The sequence below is a fragment of the Mastacembelus armatus genome, chromosome 23 (genome assembly GCF_900324485.2).
Source record: "Mastacembelus armatus chromosome 23, fMasArm1.2, whole genome shotgun sequence".
Lineage (NCBI taxonomy): Eukaryota > Metazoa > Chordata > Actinopteri > Synbranchiformes > Mastacembelidae > Mastacembelus > Mastacembelus armatus.
In genome coordinates, this window is record NC_046655.1 from 3,080,171 (window position 1) to 3,099,604 (window position 19,434).

At 41.7% G+C, this 19,434-nt stretch overlaps 1 protein-coding gene across 1 annotated transcript; it reads right to left on the minus strand.

Annotated features, from left to right (window-relative positions):
• Positions 1 to 8,674: 8,674 nt before the first annotated feature.
• Positions 8,675 to 17,354, minus strand: adm2a (adrenomedullin 2a). Its single transcript, XM_026326744.1, has 3 exons — positions 17,139 to 17,354; positions 16,572 to 16,830; positions 8,675 to 9,888 (listed from the first exon to the last, which is right to left on the minus strand). The coding sequence occupies exons 2-3, from the start codon at positions 16,667 to 16,669 to the stop codon at positions 9,489 to 9,491; spliced, it is 498 nt and encodes a 165-aa protein (XP_026182529.1). The 5' UTR covers positions 16,670 to 16,830; positions 17,139 to 17,354; the 3' UTR covers positions 8,675 to 9,488.
• Between the last annotated feature and the right edge of the window lie 2,080 nt (positions 17,355 to 19,434).

The window sequence follows — 19,434 nt, forward strand, 5'->3', positions numbered from 1 at the left end:
TATTCCTTCTCAGATGATTTTCTGTATCACTCAGTCATAGCATTAAGTTGTTAATTGCTTGTTTGTTGTTGTTTATTTGTTGTTCTTCTTTATGATGTTTATTATTTCAGGAATGATATTATTAAACTGCTGCATCATAGACGTCCACAGGTCATCACTCCCCGTCACACCTCTTGGAAACAGCTGAAGGATTTTTGAACATCAGAAGCTGACTGCATCACAGGTGGCTGTGGTGTGTGTCATTGCACGTCATCGTCAGAGTTCAACTTCAGGTTGTTGTGGCCTTACACAGCCAGACCCTGAACCCTGTAAATAGGATCCCAAAGGAAGGTGATGACAGTGGAACTGTCTGTATGAGATTACACATTAAATAATATTTAGTAGGATTTTATTTCTGTTTCATAAATGCTGAATTATATGAACTGATCCTTACCACTAGCTCTGTGTTTACTGTACTGTACCAATATTTGCACTAGTTATGTACAGCATACCACCAGGGCTTATCACTGTATTTTGAACATGATCTTGGTTCTTAGTTTTGGTTTAGTTTGTTCATTAGATTTGAGTTATGTGTTTAGAATTTTATTTCATATGTGAGGGGCCTATGTTTTTCAGCATCATATATGTGACACAACTGTTATACTGAAGCTGGTTATACGAGTATGTTAATCATGTGGATGTAGCATAAACAATGGGTGTAGTCAAATACACCATGAGTATACTAAAGGCTTACAAAAGACTAGGTGGTATATTTAAGGCAAAAAAAAGGAAAGAGAGAAAAAAGTGGAAAAACCTGGTTCCACATATCACCACAGACGTTAGCAGAGAATCCAGTCATCCTGGTCTCGTGTTAGTAACCAATGTGAAAAAAAGGTTGTGGCCTCTGAGGAGACTATGTGTGAGCCGGCACGTATGCTATTCACAGCTGGCAGACACGGCAGACAGAGTAGCAGTTGAAAGTGTGTGTGTGTGGTTGTCTGTGTGTAAGAGTGAAACTGTATAACTTGAGTTTTGGATATAGATAAAAGCAGGACAGACAGATAAAAGTCTTATTTTTAGGTTGTTTTTTATGTTGCATTTTGTGTGTTAATCTGTCTGCATGTGTTTGCATGTAGGTGGGTGTGGATATATTGTAGATGGGTGTGTGAGTGTGTGTGTGAGTGTGTGTGTGTGTGGAGTCACGTTTATCTTTATGTTGTGGAGACTGCCGATTGTGTGACATCACTCTCTGCCTGACAAGTTTTGCACAGATTAGTTTTATCTGTTTGGCAAAACGTTGATTCTGGAGTTAGGAGACATGCACATACTTCAACACATACTTATACATAAAAGACAAGTCTGGCAATATACTGTCCTGCTGCTGGAAATGAAGCATGCATCAATGGAACAGTCTTGTTCTACAGACCTCTTTATCTTTCAACCACAGTATACAATCTATCATGGCTTATATTTATGAAATAAAGCGTTAATATAGAACCTTAGAAGGCCGTCCTTCTCACCCCGAAAACCCGTGAACCTACAGAATGTCTAAATTTACACCACACTATTACAGTCAATCACTGTAGCACTACAGAGAAGTGGGGCAGGCAGCTAACGCCCAGAACCTGCAGACAATGTCTGGCAGTGTCATGTCTACTTTCCTCCCTAACCTGAGCCTTCACATATGTTCCTTCTTGTGATGGGAATGTGTGAATTGCAGCCCATGTTTGTTTGCACCCACACATCCACGCATTAAGTCAGAGATTACTAGAGGAAGGTGATGTTTTCCTAAAAGTATATAGCAACCAAAATGAGGTTGTGGCCGTGTATTATGGCAACCACAGGCTGTTTGAGCAAATTAAAAATGACAACAGGAATCCCTCCGTGCTCCTGTGTGCACTTCTACTAGTGATGTCTACACTGGCTCTATATACAGCTGCTTTTCCTGCAGCACTTGGGATTTTTGAAATTTCTCTGTGGATGTGTGGTTTTGCACGGATCAGTGTGATTGTACTGTTATTACGAAGGACAACTGGCCTCTTGCTCTTTTTAAACCCCAGCCCTGCCTCCTCTGCTAGTTACAGTAACACGCTCTTGCTCAACTCAGTGACTCACTTCCATATTCATGTCTCAGCAAAAACCACCTGACACCAGATAACTACAGAACGTGATTCCTGAAAGCAGAGGCAAAATTTAACTGGGGCAAAGGGCAAAATGGTGCTTGGTAGTTGATAAAATGAAACTGCAGTGAGGAGTACCAGCTTTGCTACTCTTTTTTTACAAACTCAAACAGCACAAAGTCTCTACATTGTCTCTCTTTATATCTCTCTTCTTTTGCCACTTTAATACTGGTGTCAGATCTCTGATAAGCATATTTTCTGTCTGATTTTATTGAGGTTGGTGCAGAGCTGCCATGTGCAAAATGTTGCCGTCTTTTTTCTGTAGGCCAAGATGAATCAGATCTGCCCTCCTGTCTGTTTACACGTCGTTAGAAGTCACTGCAATAAATCTTCCACCTCCAGTCACTTGACCTGACCAGCAGTTCAGTTCACTATGTGCATCTGAGTTGCAACATGATTTCCCTACTTTTTTTATAACCTGGAGGATTCTAGCCATTTTTCTGAACTGAATGAGGATACTCCAAGACCATGAGAGTCAACCAAAAGTCTCAATTGTAAATGTGAGGAGAGATGGTTAACTGGTATTACACACTTCCTGCTGGCTGATACAGAAGCACTAGTTGCAGTGTGGACCATATGACATAGCTCATGCTGGTGGACATTGGCATTTATTTGCATAGTGATAAAACTGAGGAGCAAGTTGATAACAGATAGGAAGACAGAACAGAGAACAAAATGGGTCAAGCTCAAAAAATTGCCAGAGCGTACAATTCCCACAATGCAGCTCATAAAGTGTGTGTTTTCATCCATAATTTGATAGTTTGTTAATATATTAATAACAGCTCCTTTCACAACTACAGAACGTGTTATAGACCTGTTTTCTAGGGAGTGTCCCGTTAAGGTTACTGTGACGCAAAAGTTGTTTGCATCCGTCCGTCCATCCATCCATTTTCTGCCATTTTATCCAGGGCCGGGTTGTGGGGGCCTGTGTCCAAGATCTTGTCCTTTCTTCATGACTCAGAGCTCATGACCATAGGGTCGGAATGTAGATTGAATGGACAATCAACTTGACTCAGCTCCTTCTTTACTATGACAGACCGGTACATCGATGGCATTGCTGCTGCCAGTGAACAAATCTGTCTGTCAATCTCCCATTCTTTTCTTCTCTCATGAACAAGACCCCGATATACTTAAACTTCTCCACTTGAGGTAGGATCTCTCCTCTGGAGAGTGCAAGCCACCTTTTTCCAGTTTAGAACCCTGGCCTCAGACTTGGAGGTGCTGATTCTCATCCCAGCCACTTCACACTCAGCTGCAAACCGCCCCAGCACATGCTGAAGGTCCTGGCTCGTTGAAGCCAGCAGGACAACATCATCTACAAAAAGCAGAGATGCAATCCTGTGGTTCCCAAACTGGACTCCCTCCGTCCCCTGGCTGCACCTATAAAATCTGTAAAATAATAAACAAAACCGGGCAGCCCAGCTGGATTCCAACATGCACTGGGAACAGGTCTGATTTACTGCCAAGCAAGGGGAAAGGACCCCAATACTCCCAGTGCAAAGGACCCCGGACCCCATACTCCCAGAACACCTCCCCTATGATGCCACAAGGGACACAGTTGAGTGCCTTCTCTAAGTCTAGAAAGCACATGTAGACTGGTTGGGCAAACTCCCATGAACCCTTGACCACCCTGGAGAGGGTATAGAGCTGGTCCAGCATTCCATGGCCAGGACAAAAACTGCATTGTTCCTTCTGAATCCGAGGTTCTACTGTAGGGCGAATTCTCCTCTCCAGTACCCTAGCATGGACTTTACTGAGGAGTATGATTCCCCTGTGGTTGGAACACACCCTCCGGTCCCCCTTCTTGAAAAGAGGAACCACTACCCTGGTCTGCCAGTCCAGAGGTAGCATCCCCCAATCACTTGCAATGTTGCAAAGTCGTGTCAGCCAAGACAGCCCAACAACACCGCCGGATGGTTTGCCAGAATTTCCTCCAGGCTGACCGATAGTCCTCCTGAACTGCCTCCGCCACCACCCGGGCCAATGCACGCTCGCCACTGTGCTGCCTCAGGAGTCCCACAAGCCATTCAGGCTCGATAGGACTCCTCCTTCAGCTTGACGGCATCCCTCACTTCCGGTGTCCACCACTGGGTTCAGGGATTGCCGCCAAAACAAACACCAGAGACCTTGCAACCATAGCTTAGAATGGCCGCATTGACAATGAAGGTGAAGAACATGGCCCACTCGGACTCAGTGTCCCCAACCTCCCTCGAGATCTGGTCCATTCACTGTCGTAGCCCACGTTAGCATAGACGTCCGCCAGCAGAATGACGGAGTCTCCAGTTGGAGCACCTTCTGGCACCCTTCCTATGGACTCCAAGAAGGCCGGGTACTCTGTACTGCTGCTCGGCCCATTGGCCAAAACAACAGTAAGAGACCTATCCCCAACCTGAAGGTGCAGAAAAACGACCCTCTTATTCACCAGAGGAAACTCCAGCACATGGGAGCTACAAGCAAGCCCTGTCATGAACTAAGGACGTGGTCAGGAGCAAACTTCATCCACACAAGCACAGGAGTGAGAAAAGGAGTCTTTTATTAATTAAAACAAGGCTAAACAGGAAACAAACATACAAAGCAGGAGAAGGTCAAGGGAAGGAAACTCATAAGTGCAAAACATGGGCGGGGACACGAGGAAAACAAGGCACACGGAATTACAGGAAAACATGAACGTGGGACACGAGCGTTATCGCTAAAGGGAACAAGGCATGAGGGTCTGGGTCACGCACACTTGAGGAGACAGACTACGAGAAAACATGAACATGAGAAGGAGGGAAAAGGCAAGAGGGTCTGGGGCACACACTGAAGACTCACAAACCGAGGGGAAGACATGGACATGAAAGGGAGGGACAAGGCATGAGCAAAGGGGTTTCACGGACAGGGCAGCAAGACAGAAACCAAAAACATAAAAGGAGCAAGACAAACACGCTAGACAGTGACAACACAGTGACAAAAGAAAACCAGAACAACTTAACTTAAATCTCAGCGAACCAAAAGGCAGTCCAGGATCAAAAAGTCCAAAGAAACCAGGAAAAACAAGCAGAGTTGAATGTGGCAAAGAAGTCAGGCAAACAAGGCGTAGAACGTAGGTATCGCAACAGAGTTCAAGGTGGTGGCTTAACTGATAACCTGGTAAAGGACAAAGGCAAGACAGGTGTATAAAAAGGTATGGGGAGGAAACGAGGTACAGGTGAAAACAATGAACTAATTGGGTCAACGTAAAGACGACAAAAATGAAACAAACTAGATCCTGTCATGATCCCTACCAAAATAAAAGAAACAGGAAGTCCAAAACTGCGGATCATGACAAGCCCACACCAGCCCACCACCTCTCACCACAGCCAACTCCAGAGTAGACGAAGGTGTAGCCCTTCTCAAGGAGTTGGGTTCCAGAAGTGCATGGAGGTGAGCCCAACAATCTCTAATCGGTATTGCTCAACCTCCCATTGTTATCATTGTTTGATTATCTTCTGTGTATATAAATCAGTAATACATTCAAAGATATTGAAATAATAATAATTACTATTATTATAATAGCCCCTGCCTTTCACACAAAGAGAGCTGGATAGGTTCTAGCAGATCCCTGTGACCCTAATTAAGAATAATAATAATACCCATGTAGATTACATATGAGTAACAAATTGTATTACTCATTATAAATGATGTACAACTTATTTAGATCTACAGCAGCTAAATGAGATTAAAACAGTCTACATCAGGTTTGCGATGTTTCCACACTTTAGTCATTTGTCACATGTCTACAGTTAAAGTCTTGGATCAGGTGGATCCAGAGCTCCAGTATATGATGATGTTAGCTGCTGTAATGCTGAAGTCCCTTAAATAGTAAAGAAAGAGAATGAGTGGAACAATGGGGTTCAAATGGTCAACTCAACTTTCTGCTTCCACTTTGCCTCCAAACTGAAACTTTCTGTTGGTTTAGGGTGTAAAAATGAGCAAGTGGAAATATATGAATCCTTAAATCCTTTCTCCCTGTGTTCCCGTGTACCTACTGTCTTTCCTCCCCTTTACCAGATGCAAAATGAACCAATAGTTTTTCTTCTGTTGACCAAACCCTCTGTCACTCATTAACTCTGGCTGTTCTCATATCGTACCATATGGTCATATCATTACATGGTCCTGGAGGTTTCATTTGCATTGTCCCACTTTCTCCATTAGATTCGCTAGTTTTTTCAAAGTGTTCAAAGTGTAAGTCAAATCCTTATACAATTCTATCATGTATGTATTTTATAAATACATGGCCACACTTGCTGTTTCTTAAATCACACTCCATACTCCATCACAGTACAGTATCAATCTTTATTCAGCAGAATGAAAGACACTGTCACACAGTAACATTTTAACTACAGTTAAGACTTCCTTTTCTACCATAAGTTCATATTTACGTAGCAGTGGAAAAGATGAGATAAATAGTCTTTGGTGACATACACATATTAATTTACACAGATAACTTAAATAGATAACTTTCTTTAAATAGTTTGGTTGCACACAGCTTTCACAGTCATCCTGACGCCACGTGGAGTGCACTGACATCTTCAAACACATTCTCAGATAATATCAGAGGAAACATTTAAAAATGAAATCTCATCCAACTTTCACATGTTCATTACAATAAGTGAAATTCAAGTTATGAGAAGCTGTCTCTACATGTGCTTGCATTAATGTGCTTTCCTGTGACCCTAAAGGAAGTCATGTGACGTTCACATCGATAAATACAAACCTACTGAGATCTACAAAACTAACAGAAGGATTTTTACATGCTAACTCTGCACCTGTAACTGTGGGATTTTGCAATAGTGAGCCATGACCGCTCCAAATGTTTAAATGGGGGAGGTATTTTGTGGTCGTGCACAGTTTGCTCACATAACCTGACATGACGTGAGGGCAGATGTCACAAAACATGCTATGCAAAAAAAAAACAAAAAGGCTGAAGGGCACAGTAAACGTAGCTCAAACACAGAGGACAAGTGTCCTGATAGGCTACATACTTCAGCTCAAACACATATGCACATACACAATGTGTTTGTGAAAGAGCACATTTTTAAAAAAGTAGTGACATCCATCAGTTTTTTTCAGCATTTCAACAGCCTTTTAATTATCTGTCACGAGATATTGATTAGCTCAAGTACAGCAGAAAGAATGGCATGTTTCACCTCATCAAGTCTTTGAACAGATTAGATTTGAGACTAAGGAACCACTGATTATTAACCTGTGACCTACTGACCCCCATAGTCACAGAGAGAAGGGGAAAGGAGAGGCAGGAGTGGGCTGAGGAACTAAATATAAAAAGAAGAACTGGGAAAAATCAAAGAAAAAAGAAAAAAAGACAGTTATATTATACTAAAAAAGAATACATTAGTGGATGATGTAGCTCACATACTGTAAAGTGATTCATTTCGTCAAGTATTACCAGGTATTTGGTGAGTTATATAATAACACTCTATAAAACTAAAAGGACTGGACAATTAATAATAAAAATGACTGTGCCAACAATCTGGCCTGTTTTCCTACTATTAAACACACTCAAAAACTCTCTGCAAGTTACGATTTGGCTACCATATAGTTAGCTCTTGGAATATAAGTTTAGAAGTATAAAAATAATGAGTAATATACATGTCTCTCGACAAAAATAAGGGTTTTACAGCTATAGTTGCATTTTTTAGACAGTCATTTCAAAATGTTTGCATGCATCATGGGGCTTCCACCCACCCACCATTTGTAAGGTCAGACATAAATAAAGAGATATGTCAGAGCATGAAATTTTAATGTTCTTCACTATTTAAGTGTAAACATTTTAAATTGGGCTCCCTTACACTCAGCATTTGGATCACTGTGGTCTCTTGTTTGAACCCCTGCATATGTAACAGTAGAGCTTGTACTGCCTATAGGAAATAAGTAAGAAAAGTTGAACTTTTTTATATAGTCTAATTATAAACCACTGTAACCACCAAATACAAAGGCACTTGTGTTCAGTTCGAAGGCTGGGCTAATTATTGGTGAAATGTCATTATGACCTCCAATTGGTAAAAATCCTTTAAACATTGAAGCTGATACCCCAATTGCTTACAACCTTCAGCTAAAACCCCAGCTATAATACAGAAATTTTATATTTTGAAATATCTGTGTATTCGATTTGTACTTCCACCCTGATACAATCGAAGTGAATAGAATTTGGTTTGTGTTGCTGGACCTGGAAAATGGCATTTAAAACATCCAACTACACGAACCAGACTCAGGGTCTCCCTCCCCTGCTGTGTTACATATGACTGATTAAGCCAGGTTTATTAAACCGCTGTCAACCAAAAGTCCTGACTTGCAGGGGAACTTATAAATCACGTGAAAGGGCTAATATTTCAGACTAGGTTTCTGGCAAGTAAAATACCAGTAGCAGTGCAACAGAGGGCTGATCAATCTCTCCAATGTTCACTGTGCTACCTACAGTGTCAGCCGACTGGCCACCACAATGCAACATAAAAAAACGATTCTATGAACTCTCACATTCCTTACGGGGCACTGTATGCTGGCCTTCTTCTTATGTGGTATGTGGTTCACTGATGTTCCTTAACTGGGTTGTACCCAGGTTCTGTGGCTGGTTTCAAATGTGGTCCTGAAACGCAAAGTCCTGATAAGTGACAAGTTCTCAGATGAACTGAAAATCCAAGGACATCATTGTACATGCTGAAATAGCACATGCACCAGGAGATTCAAAGCTGACTAAAAGAGGTGCATATAAAGGGGGCAAAAGGGTTCATTGGGTCATTTATAAGGTCTTTGGAAATTCATTGGTTTTGACAGGGCTCCACTTCAGACTGCAGGCTGAAATCCACTTCAGGCTCTTTAGTGTTTGATCAATGAGCCACGGGATAAGCACAGCTGGGGAGGTCATTTGGCAGATGGGACCAGGCCGCTGGATGATGCTGAAGACAGGCCTTCAGTCTTAGATAAAAACAGGATTACAATGTCAAACCAAGGCCTCTCGGTCTTTTGAGTGTTCAGTCAAGCAATCAATCAAATACTTCAACAGTCTTCAAAGGGCAAAGGTTGTCAGGATGGGAGAATAACTTAACTCAGGGATTTCAAGAAGGATTCAGTCAATCATGATCTTGAATTTGAATCTTCAAACCCATCAATCAGCACAAAAAGTAGCGAGACACAACGTTCAGTCACTAAACTGGTGTTTAAATGTCATTTTCAGATGTTTAAACAGACGTTATGGACTACATCAAACTCTAATGCAAAAACTACCAGAAATACATTAAGAGATAAATATATAGTGATATAGAGACTTGCAGGTGTTTGGAGGGGGCAACTAAGTCAGCCATAACTATGGGGGCTTCTAGGGTTAATGGGCGCAGAGTCTTCTCTGCCACTTTGACCGATGAGCTGATAGAGCCGGTGGCTGAGGTTCTGCACTTGGCAGGTTCCCAAGACACAACCCACTCTCATCAACTGGCCGTGGTGAGGGTAGTGGTGAACCCCTCGCGAACCTGACTGGGCCTGACGACGAACCCTTGACCCCTTCCCTGTGATCTGTGAAGCTTCACGGGGTCGTGCCCATGCCAGTCTCGGAAAGACCGTCTTCACTCTTGAGGCTGGTTGGTGTCCAAGGAAACTGAGCAGCCATTTGGGGAATCGGCTGGGGCCTGATGAGGGAGCACCAATGTTAGATTGGTTTTCTGATGCCTCTTCCTGGTCAGTGTCAGGGAGGTCCAACCTGAGAATAAAAGACAAATAAAGTGAAAATTAAATTTGATATATAAACAAAACATGTCTGATGAACTGAAATGGTCAAAAAGGTGTTTAGGAATAGGATTTTAACTCTATGCCATCCAACAGTTGTTGGAATATTTTGGTTCGAACCACATAGATGGATGGTCTGCCTTACTTAGCTAGGGTGGCTTGTAAAATGTTTAAAAACCAATTAAAAAAGGGCGTTCAGTCATGCATGTGTCCACTAGTATTGTTGCTGTTGTAAGGACACTGATATGTCTGCAGAAATCTGAACACAGCCCAACTCTCTGCTCGATCAGCCATCCACACGGACACCTGCTTATCTTTTAAGAAACAACATATTGTAAAAGTTGATGCTTTTTCACATTGCGTAAAACAACTTGTACTCTGAGTCACTGCGTTTTATTGGCCCGCTGGGTTTCAGCAAACAGTAGCTATGAGAGATTTAGCCTGGTCAGCCGAGCCTCGGTGGTGTTGTAAATTTGTCTTTCCCCAAAACACTGTCTCCCCACCTCATCCACAAACGTCACCTTTCGAGTATTGGAGAGAGTAGAAAGTAGATTGTCCAGAGTAACCAGGATATTGTTTCTGGAAATAATGGTTGTTCACTAGTTTTCAAATGTCACAAATCGGTGCTCTGAGATGGTATTTTAGAAAGCTCAAAAACAGAAATAAAACCAAAACTATCGCTCAACTCCACCAGAGTTAACCAAGAAAATGTCTCTTGTTTATGTCTGGGTAAACAGACCTGTTTAAATGGCCTGTTAGCATGAACATGTTCTGCTGTGCGGTGGACCGGCAAGTACAGACAGATCAGCAAACACAGACCAACTCACCATCTGTTCACCACTTAACAAACACAGTCACTTCTCACTATTTGACCCCACAGCTCCTCACCGAACTGTCACCGCTGTGTTGGTACAGCACACTGTGACTGAACCCAGTGTTAACGCTTCACCACTGCTGAGGGGCAGTAAACGTAAACAGGAAGGTTCAGTTGCAACTGGCAGTCGGTGCATAAATTGGATGAAAATGCTAAATATTATTACATTATGTCATTAGCAGTGAGGTTTATTATATCTGCCACGTTCACATTTCTGAGCCAGAGAGAAAAATCTTCCACAGGAGCAGGTTTGGAACTGCCTTCCCACCTTCTGTGAGGCAGTAGCCACAGTTAAGCTAAAATTGCTGACTTGTGTTAAATTCATGAACACTAAATCTTTGCTCGTGCTGAGAGGTTGAGATGTGAGACATGACAGCAGACAGCTTCTCTCACACTGTGCCCTGTGGATTTTCTCTGAAATGTGAAGCTTTTGGTGTATTCAGCCAGCTCAGCTGCTGGCTCACCCTGGCAGGGTTGCTAGCCCGTAGGCAACCTGCTGGCCAACAGTGGCAGTGGTTGAATAAATAGTTGCATAACGCCAGGCCACGGCAGAGGCTTTCCATAATGCCACATCACCACGTTCCACCCACCTGGTCTGTAGAGTAAAACTTACACAGGAAAGCCATTCCTGTAGACCACAATGTAGCAGGGGTGGGTTTAAATTTGCTGATATTTTCTGATTCCCATTTTGACTTCATTATTCTAAACAAGACAGAATTGTTGTGTAGTGTTGATGGCTCCTCCTCTCTGTGTTTTAGAGGGCAAAAGTTTGGAGTAAGAGTGCAAGAAATCCACCCTGTCATTCAACCAATCTCCAGGAGCCTTTGGGTCCCAAAAGGTCTGGAACTCTAGTTAGTAATCAGTTGGTAATCCAGCTTTATTTACTCTGTGTAACAAAAACAATGTAAGAAGATTAAGTTGCAGACTATAAAGTATGGGCTGTAATGTAAGAAAAACTGTCCCTATCCATGACAGCTGTGGTTTGACCTCTCTGTCTACAGTACATTCTCAGTAAATGTGGTGCTTTTAGCTAATTGTCCTAAGCGGACAATGTAGACTAGAAAATAAGCGACCAGGAGCAAAGGTTGCATTTTGTGCCCAGCTGGCTCACCATCAGTCACAGCTGGAGACGATGCTTGGTGGACAAACAACAATGGAACGATCTGTCCAACCCTCACACAGAACTAGACTTGGCAGGATTGTTTCTAAATCAGCTCCATCTGAACTGCCTGGCCAACCGTCACAAACACCTTGTGACTGTGTGACGTGTTTTCATTTAGCTACAAGATTTACCACATAGGTACATTTTAAGTAGCTCTCTAATACTACTCATTTAAATGTTGTATTTCATGTTGCTGGATGTGTAAAGTATGTGTAATGGAAACCAAAGCTGTGGCCAAGTTCTGAGTCAGCTTGCCCAGAAGCAGTTTCAGTCCCAGACTACTTTCTCTCACGGACGTTAAAGTAGAGAAGTCTTTCACTCTGCAACATTTGATCTAATGAGACATGCTAAAAAGGCTACGAAGAGCCTAATCCCACAACTCATCAGTAATGGAGTTGTCCATGATTGGCAAATGATCAAAGACATCTGAGCCACTTTGGCTCTAAATGTTCAGCCTGTTGTGGTTTTTTGACATTTTTGAAGGTCTTAGCTTAAGAGCTTTTGAAAAGAAATTCCACTTAACTGAAGATGATTTCTGGGGATTTTACAGTTCGATAAGAGGCCAAGACAATCCATTTATGCTGCCTTGTTTGGTTGTTCTTCTGTATTAACCTCACAGCAGGCTTCATTGTTAGGTATGGAAGCTGGAGTCTCACCATTTTGATGGCACTGAGCTGCTGCTCCCTCCCTAACCCTAAACCCAGCCCCATGCCTGCAGAGGGTAAGTCCTACCTCACCCTAACCCTAGTACCATGCTACTGATAAACCAAGGCTAACACTTACCAAGAGCAGCCTTAATCATTTCTGCCCTTACTGGGTAGATTGTAAATTAAAAAGGATTGTTCAGTTTTGTTTCCACATTGTCCTCACTGGGACATATTGACTTTCTGCACGCAAAACTGGACAGTGAGCGTACAGCCAGTAAATTCAAATTACAGGATGCCATTTTAAAAACTATATGTCTGATCTGGAACAGTATTACTGTGAAGCCACAATGCTCACAGTCATAGGATGCATATTTGTTTCCCTTAAGCCTTCCAATCTGAACTCCCACTATAAGCCAACCCTCTTATATTGCATTGCATACATGTGCATTTGTAGCCCCACAACGATGTATTTTTCTGTGGAGCAGAAACCCGTTCGAGGCTGCTGGAGATGTGGAGGGTGGAATTTAGGTCTTAGCCATTAATCCACTGTGGAATTCTCAGCCTGCTTGATGGCAGCTTTCACTCTCTGCAGCCTCAGCCTGAGTTTGGTCAAATTGACCCCCATGGAGCCATAAGACTGCCAAATTTCCAAGCCACATACAACACATTCAAGATGAAGCCTCTCTTGAGGTGATTCAAAGCAGAGGCAGGTCTGTTTCAATTATTTCACAGGCATAAAAGTGTTTTTTGGAGAGAGTAGTGTACTTGTTGTTCCTTGATAAGGTGTAAACGTGTCAGAATAGAGATAGCAAATCAAGAGGATGGTCCCAAAGCCAACTGCATGTGCAGGGTGGGTCAACAAACATCAGAATGTGTGTAAGATGAATTCAATCTGTTTCTTGGGTAAATGTTATGTTAAGAGTATCCATGACGTCTAAACCCCACAGTGTTCAAATCCACATATATAAGTGTGGGTTAATGATTTAACAAATCATGTGGGGGGAAAAACAGGCATCATTTATCCTTGAAAAAGTTCGAACTGCTAGATAAATACGCATAGTGATGTGTCATGTCATCATGGCCACACCAGGCAAAGCAAAGTCTCAGTGGCTCGATATAACAAAAGCCTGACCGCAAATGAGTGTTACATGCAATGAGCAGGTTACCACTTCTGGATACTTTACTGTAAAAAGCCATATTTAACTTGTTGGTTGGCTGCGGATCCCGTCTATTTTCCCTTACAAAAAATACCCAATAATAATAACGATTCTCCAGATGTTGTGCAAAACAAAATTGAAGGGTATGTGGTGAATGTGATCCGAAAAACATCCAATTTCTTCTTGGTTGGAAAGCACCTGTCAGGCACTGTTACAACATCACTGTGGGGTTTGGTCGTAGCCACACAGGGACAACAGGGGGACACAGATACAGAACAGGCCAGGAGTGACAGATGTCTGAGCTCACATACACTCAGACAGAAATTATACTCATTTGTGTTATTATTCTCCCTTCAGCCTGTAATGACAACAGAACATGATGTGCTCTATGGAGTTCAGTCCAACATGTTCTATATGAGAAAAATCAAGGCTTCTCCAGCAGAAAGAAGAAAATCCCTCATTGGCATGTCAGAGTAAAATATATTATATAGACTGTGAACAGCTATTAACAGTGCCAAAGGTCTTTATAAAAATGATACTGGCTGTGATTTCTTATGATTTATCAGTCAGATTACTTCTTATTTATCTGTGATTTATCAGGTGTCCAGGTGGTTGCAGAAAAAATGATAGTTCATCATGACCACAAAGACCTGGGTTCAGCCACTGTTTAGTCCTTGTTTGTATTCTTGAACAATTTTGTTCACAATGGGAGGCCAGTGAGGGATCACGAACTAGCTGCTGCATTAGTGAATTCTACACCTCACTAATGACTCCCCTTGGTAATACACCCTGACATTAACTGACGATGGGAATGATGGGTGACTGTAGTGGGGCAGGTGTAGCAAAGGGGGCCAAAGCTACACAAATAAAGAGTGGATACAGGAGCCTGGCTTGCTGTTGTTTCAGTAGCAGATGTTTGCCACTTGAGAGCTCAAACAGTCGGTCACACCCTTTGAGTATGTGCATGTCCACCTGAGGGAAAATCCCACCCTGAGATTTAATTACTTTCTGGAGCTGCCACTAGAAATCCCTGTCAGCTTTCACTATCATTTTCCTGTCTCAGTGTGTTGCTTCTAGTCTTTTTTTTTTTTTTTGCTGGTTCAATAATCCCTCTGATATTACTAGGCAGCTGCTTTGAAATGCAATGGTCAGACATGCAGGAGGGGATAGCATCAATTCTGACAAAGTAAGGTGTTTCAGCTTGCAACTTTTGACACAAACCAATATAACATCTTCAGTAAAAATCAGATGTGATCAAATCCACAATGCAAATATAATTCTTACTCATTTTTTCCATTGTACATTATCCAAACAAAAACTCAGTGAGTGCTTATGTTGTTCCTTACAATATAACAGTTTCAGCTAGGTGGGATGACTTGAAGGTGGTGTAAAAATAATGGATTGCAGAAAATCGCCAGTTAGTCCCATCATGCTCTGCTCTGATTTACATCAGCACTAACACTGAGCTGTGGATCCAACATCCACCAGCAGAGGGCATTCACACACTTCAGCCATCCACATACTCCACTGCTCCACAACAATGCAAATCCACAGGTGCTTCATCACTGGCACACCCCCCCCCCCCCCACCCTCAGTGCTGGTTGTTGCACTGTTGCCTAATGTCCTTTTCGAGGCTCCGCCAGTGAAAGGGTGGAGAAGTACAGGTAACACTCTCTCTGTGCCTAAAAAGATATGTAACAATAGTACACACCAGTATTTCTGGCTGAACTATTCATGCAAACTGGTTTACCCACCTCAGAAACACAGTTTTTCCATATCGAATCATCACAAACCAAACAAAAGCTCTATAAAAAGTTACTGTACTCATGTGACTGCTGCTCTGGAGAGGAGGAGGAAGAAGGACCAGACAAGAAACTAGAGAATTGTTCATAGAATACAGACTAACTGTAACACTGATGCCATTGGTCTGACTTGGCATATTTGGCAGTGCATGTATTGTACAGTGAAGAATTTACTGAGGGAAGAATGGTAGTCCTCTATAGGAAATGAAATCCTAAAACACAAGTTCCCTGTGAACCTGCTGTTAGTTCTTAATGCTGTGTTTGTCCTATTATTTAAAGAAAATTACAGAAACACAACTGAAATGAGGTCTCATTCATGTTTAGCCTTTTAGGCATCATTTCATGAATATGTGCATCTGTATTTTAAACAGCTTTTTATTTCCAAAGCCCTTCAGAGCTCATGCATGTCCATGGTAACACGGAAAAGAAAATACTATGGACTTAGTTTTGCATATTTTCCTCAAACAGGGTTATGATTTCTTGGAATATTCAGTAGCCTCAGCTGATCTGCTGTTCAGCTGAAGGAGGAGGATTGTTACTGTGTCGTGGGAGAGCCTTTGACCTTGGAGTTTCCATTATCCACTATCTGCCAACGCAAGAGCACAGTAACCCTGATCTGACTTACTGCACAGTATTTACACTGAAGATCCTACTCAAAGTCAAATAACAAGAGAAAGCCTTTTAAAATACTATTGTCACGTGTGTTTTACCTTCATGTCTGCAGGGAAACTGTGGAAACGCTGTCCTACCTTAAACTAACAAGCAACGGTAGCGCTCTGCCATATTTACCTACATGACCTATAAAAATACAGATGCAGCAAATATGTAAATATCCAATTATCTCTGATTAAGTTATAATAATAAATTGAATATTTGGCTTTTATAAAAATATTGAAATTGCCTGTAGTGCAGTTGTTTTAAATGTTAAGAGCGGCTGTCAGAAGAGAGGGGTGTGTGCAGCTGTCCCAGCAGCAGCCTAACAGTAGCAGCAGTCCTAGTCAGCAGCGTGTCCTACCTGTTCTTGTCCGGACCGTCCTGAAGCGCCAGGACCTGCAGCCGCTGCAGGGAAACCAGGCTGATGCAACACACAGCGAGCGGCAGAAGGGACCGCATCTCCGGGCCAACTTCAACTTGACACCCTCGCTGGAGAGGAGGGGGTGACCGCAAGGACTGGGCGAAGTTAAAATCTCTTTTTTGGTGACAAAAAACGGACAAAAGCGCTGAGGAGCTCGATGCTAAGGTTTAGATATCTCCAGGAGACTGTATGATGAAACCTTAGGGAAAGTAGATGTAAAAAGAATGATCAGTTAACCTGTTGCTCATAGACAAGAAGTAAAATAAAGATCAGGATTTTTCTCCAGTTTCATCCATTTAGACTTTTCTCTTAATGGGGCAACTTTAAAAACAGACACTCTACTAAAAAACGTCATCAAAACGTCTCTTATTCATAACATCTATTAAACTTATGAACCAGGTAATATTTCACATTCTCCTGAATATGAGCTCATTTATTTGCAAGCTATAAGTTTTTTAAATAAATTGTGCTCATAATGTTATGGAAAAAAAACCAAAACCCGCTTACCTTTGTTGGATTTATAGGTCGGACTCTGGTTTGAGTTGTAGGTTTTTGCTCCTGTGATTCCCAACGTGCTGGTGAAGATCAAGTTGTGAAGCAGGAGCCGGGTGGTTTAAATAGTCAGTAGGCGGAGTCACTATTACCTCAAGTGCCGCTGGACAAAGGTGCTCTGACATTATTGTCTACAGTGCTCGGAAATCAGGAGCCTGCATGGATAGGCAAACACAAAACACTGCAATTAAGGAAACAGACCGTGTTAGGGGAAGCCAAGACTCCACTTACCTTTCTGATAAGTGGTATTGCTATAAAACCTTGCAATGCAACAGGAAAATGAAAGAATCCCCAAATTCCAGTAAGCATATTAGTGTGATTCAGTTCACTGTTAACGCTGACACACAGTAGACATAATTATTTATATAAATATAAATAACATAAAAAAACATAACACTACTGAGGAGTACCATAGGTACCTGTAAGATGGATTGCAGTGATGCCATAAAACATAAATAATATCACTACAAAGTCACAATAAGACCTAAGCAGTGCAGAAACAATATAAGTCTCTATAGAAATATCACTGATACTGTTTGTTAACTTTATAGGACCATAATGGACCATATGCATAGATATGCATAAATAACCCACATTTTCATGAATTTCTCAAGCAGTTTGTCTCCCAGACCAAACCCTCTTCATAGCCCTTATCACCAGTGGCAGCCGAGTGTGTAGGACAGATAGAAAGAGATGCGGGAAGCTGCATGGAGTTCCCAGAACTTTGTTATCAAGTCACACCTACAGTCCTATAATGAAGCATCACTGATAAATTTCCTGAACTGAATGTTTCCTTTCACACCCAGATGCTCCTGCAAAGGCAGAGGCTATTATCAGTGCACAAACTCTCTTAAAAGTTGTTTGCATAAAAATCATGACTGGGTTACTTTCAGTTATGTTTTGAAGTCTGTTACTAGCATTAGGGTGCAGTTACTGCAAAGCACAAGTCTAAACAAGTATCTTACAATTTACAACCTAATGATTAATGACACAGGTGAATCCTCTAAAGCTAAGTTCACCTCATCAGAGAAGATTTTTGCAAATTGTTCAGGTTGCGTCCTCCTTATATTTAATAGACTGATCTACTGGAAACAATTGATCTTGTCCCATAAACAATCATTTCCAAGAAAGCACATCAACACTGAAGGGGGCATCTTTCCTAGTACTGGAAAGACACTGCACAAACAAATAAAACACAGCACAAGCAAAACAGAGGACTTTATAGATGTAATGCTTGTTATTTGTCTTTCTGATGCAAAAATCATTGCAGGCTCAAATGATTTCATGTGAATAAACGATATATGTGATTCTGTCCTTTGTGCTGTACATTTACTGCCAGCCTGAGCCTTTATACATTGTGTGGGCCCTGTGTTATGTTCTGTGAGTGATATTCACTCTGACAGAATTGTTAGTGATAGTTGCCAACTTCTCACCCTCAGCAGTATCGTCTTACAGCTCGGCTCTGATTAGACCTTTCTTTGATCCTTTCTACCAGCTTCAAATGTAGTTTTACAGTTAGAATATCATCAGAGTTTGTTCCACATCATGACCATCAAATGACAGAATAATCCGGGTTCAAATAAAAAGATTATTCCAGTCTTTGGCTTAGATTCATTTTCACAAGTCAGTTTTGGCTATTTTTGTATTCTTTGAAAGTCAAACCACTGCTGTCAGGTGACGTTGACCTTCCTGGAGTTAGGCTTGAATCATTCACAGTTAATATTTTATGTTATTGTTTCAGGCACCTTCAACCATAGTATACAGTGGTACCAAATGAATTGACAGTGATGGTTCATAAATTTTTATTTTCTGTTATTATCAGAAAATCCATGAAAACTGCTAAACCAAGCTCTCTGCCTCCTTAAATAAAGGGTTTAAATGCTGTTACACTGTGTTATAGATCTTTTCATCTTGGGCCATTTTTATACCCTATTGATTGACATCACAGATCAATATTTCCCAGATCTTAACAAAATGTTTCCTTTGATTATTTAGATAAAACAGAAGAGATCTTAGGAAAAGCTATTCTGCTCCCTCTTGCCTGACAAAGACAGAAAAAGCATCTTATGGTGTCGCTGTGTTTCTAGATATATATGGTGTGCTTTGTTTTATGTGTACTTTGGAGGGAAGTGAAGCCAGACTTCTCTCATGGAATCAGGTCAGTGCTGATCAACAGTGTGGTAGTCTAATGATTGCTGCCCCCTAGTGAATGTCATGTCACATCAGCAGGGCATGCTGGACAGCTTGTCCT

Coding starts and splice junctions, on each gene's coding strand:
- adm2a (XM_026326744.1), bottom strand. CDS start 16,669: ATGCGGTCCCTTCTGCCGCTCGCTGTGTGTTGCATCAGCCTGGTTTCC. Junction 9,889..16,571: donor GACGGTCCGGACAAGAACAG/GTAGGACACGCT, acceptor TTTTATTCTCAG/GTTGGACCTCCCTGACACTG.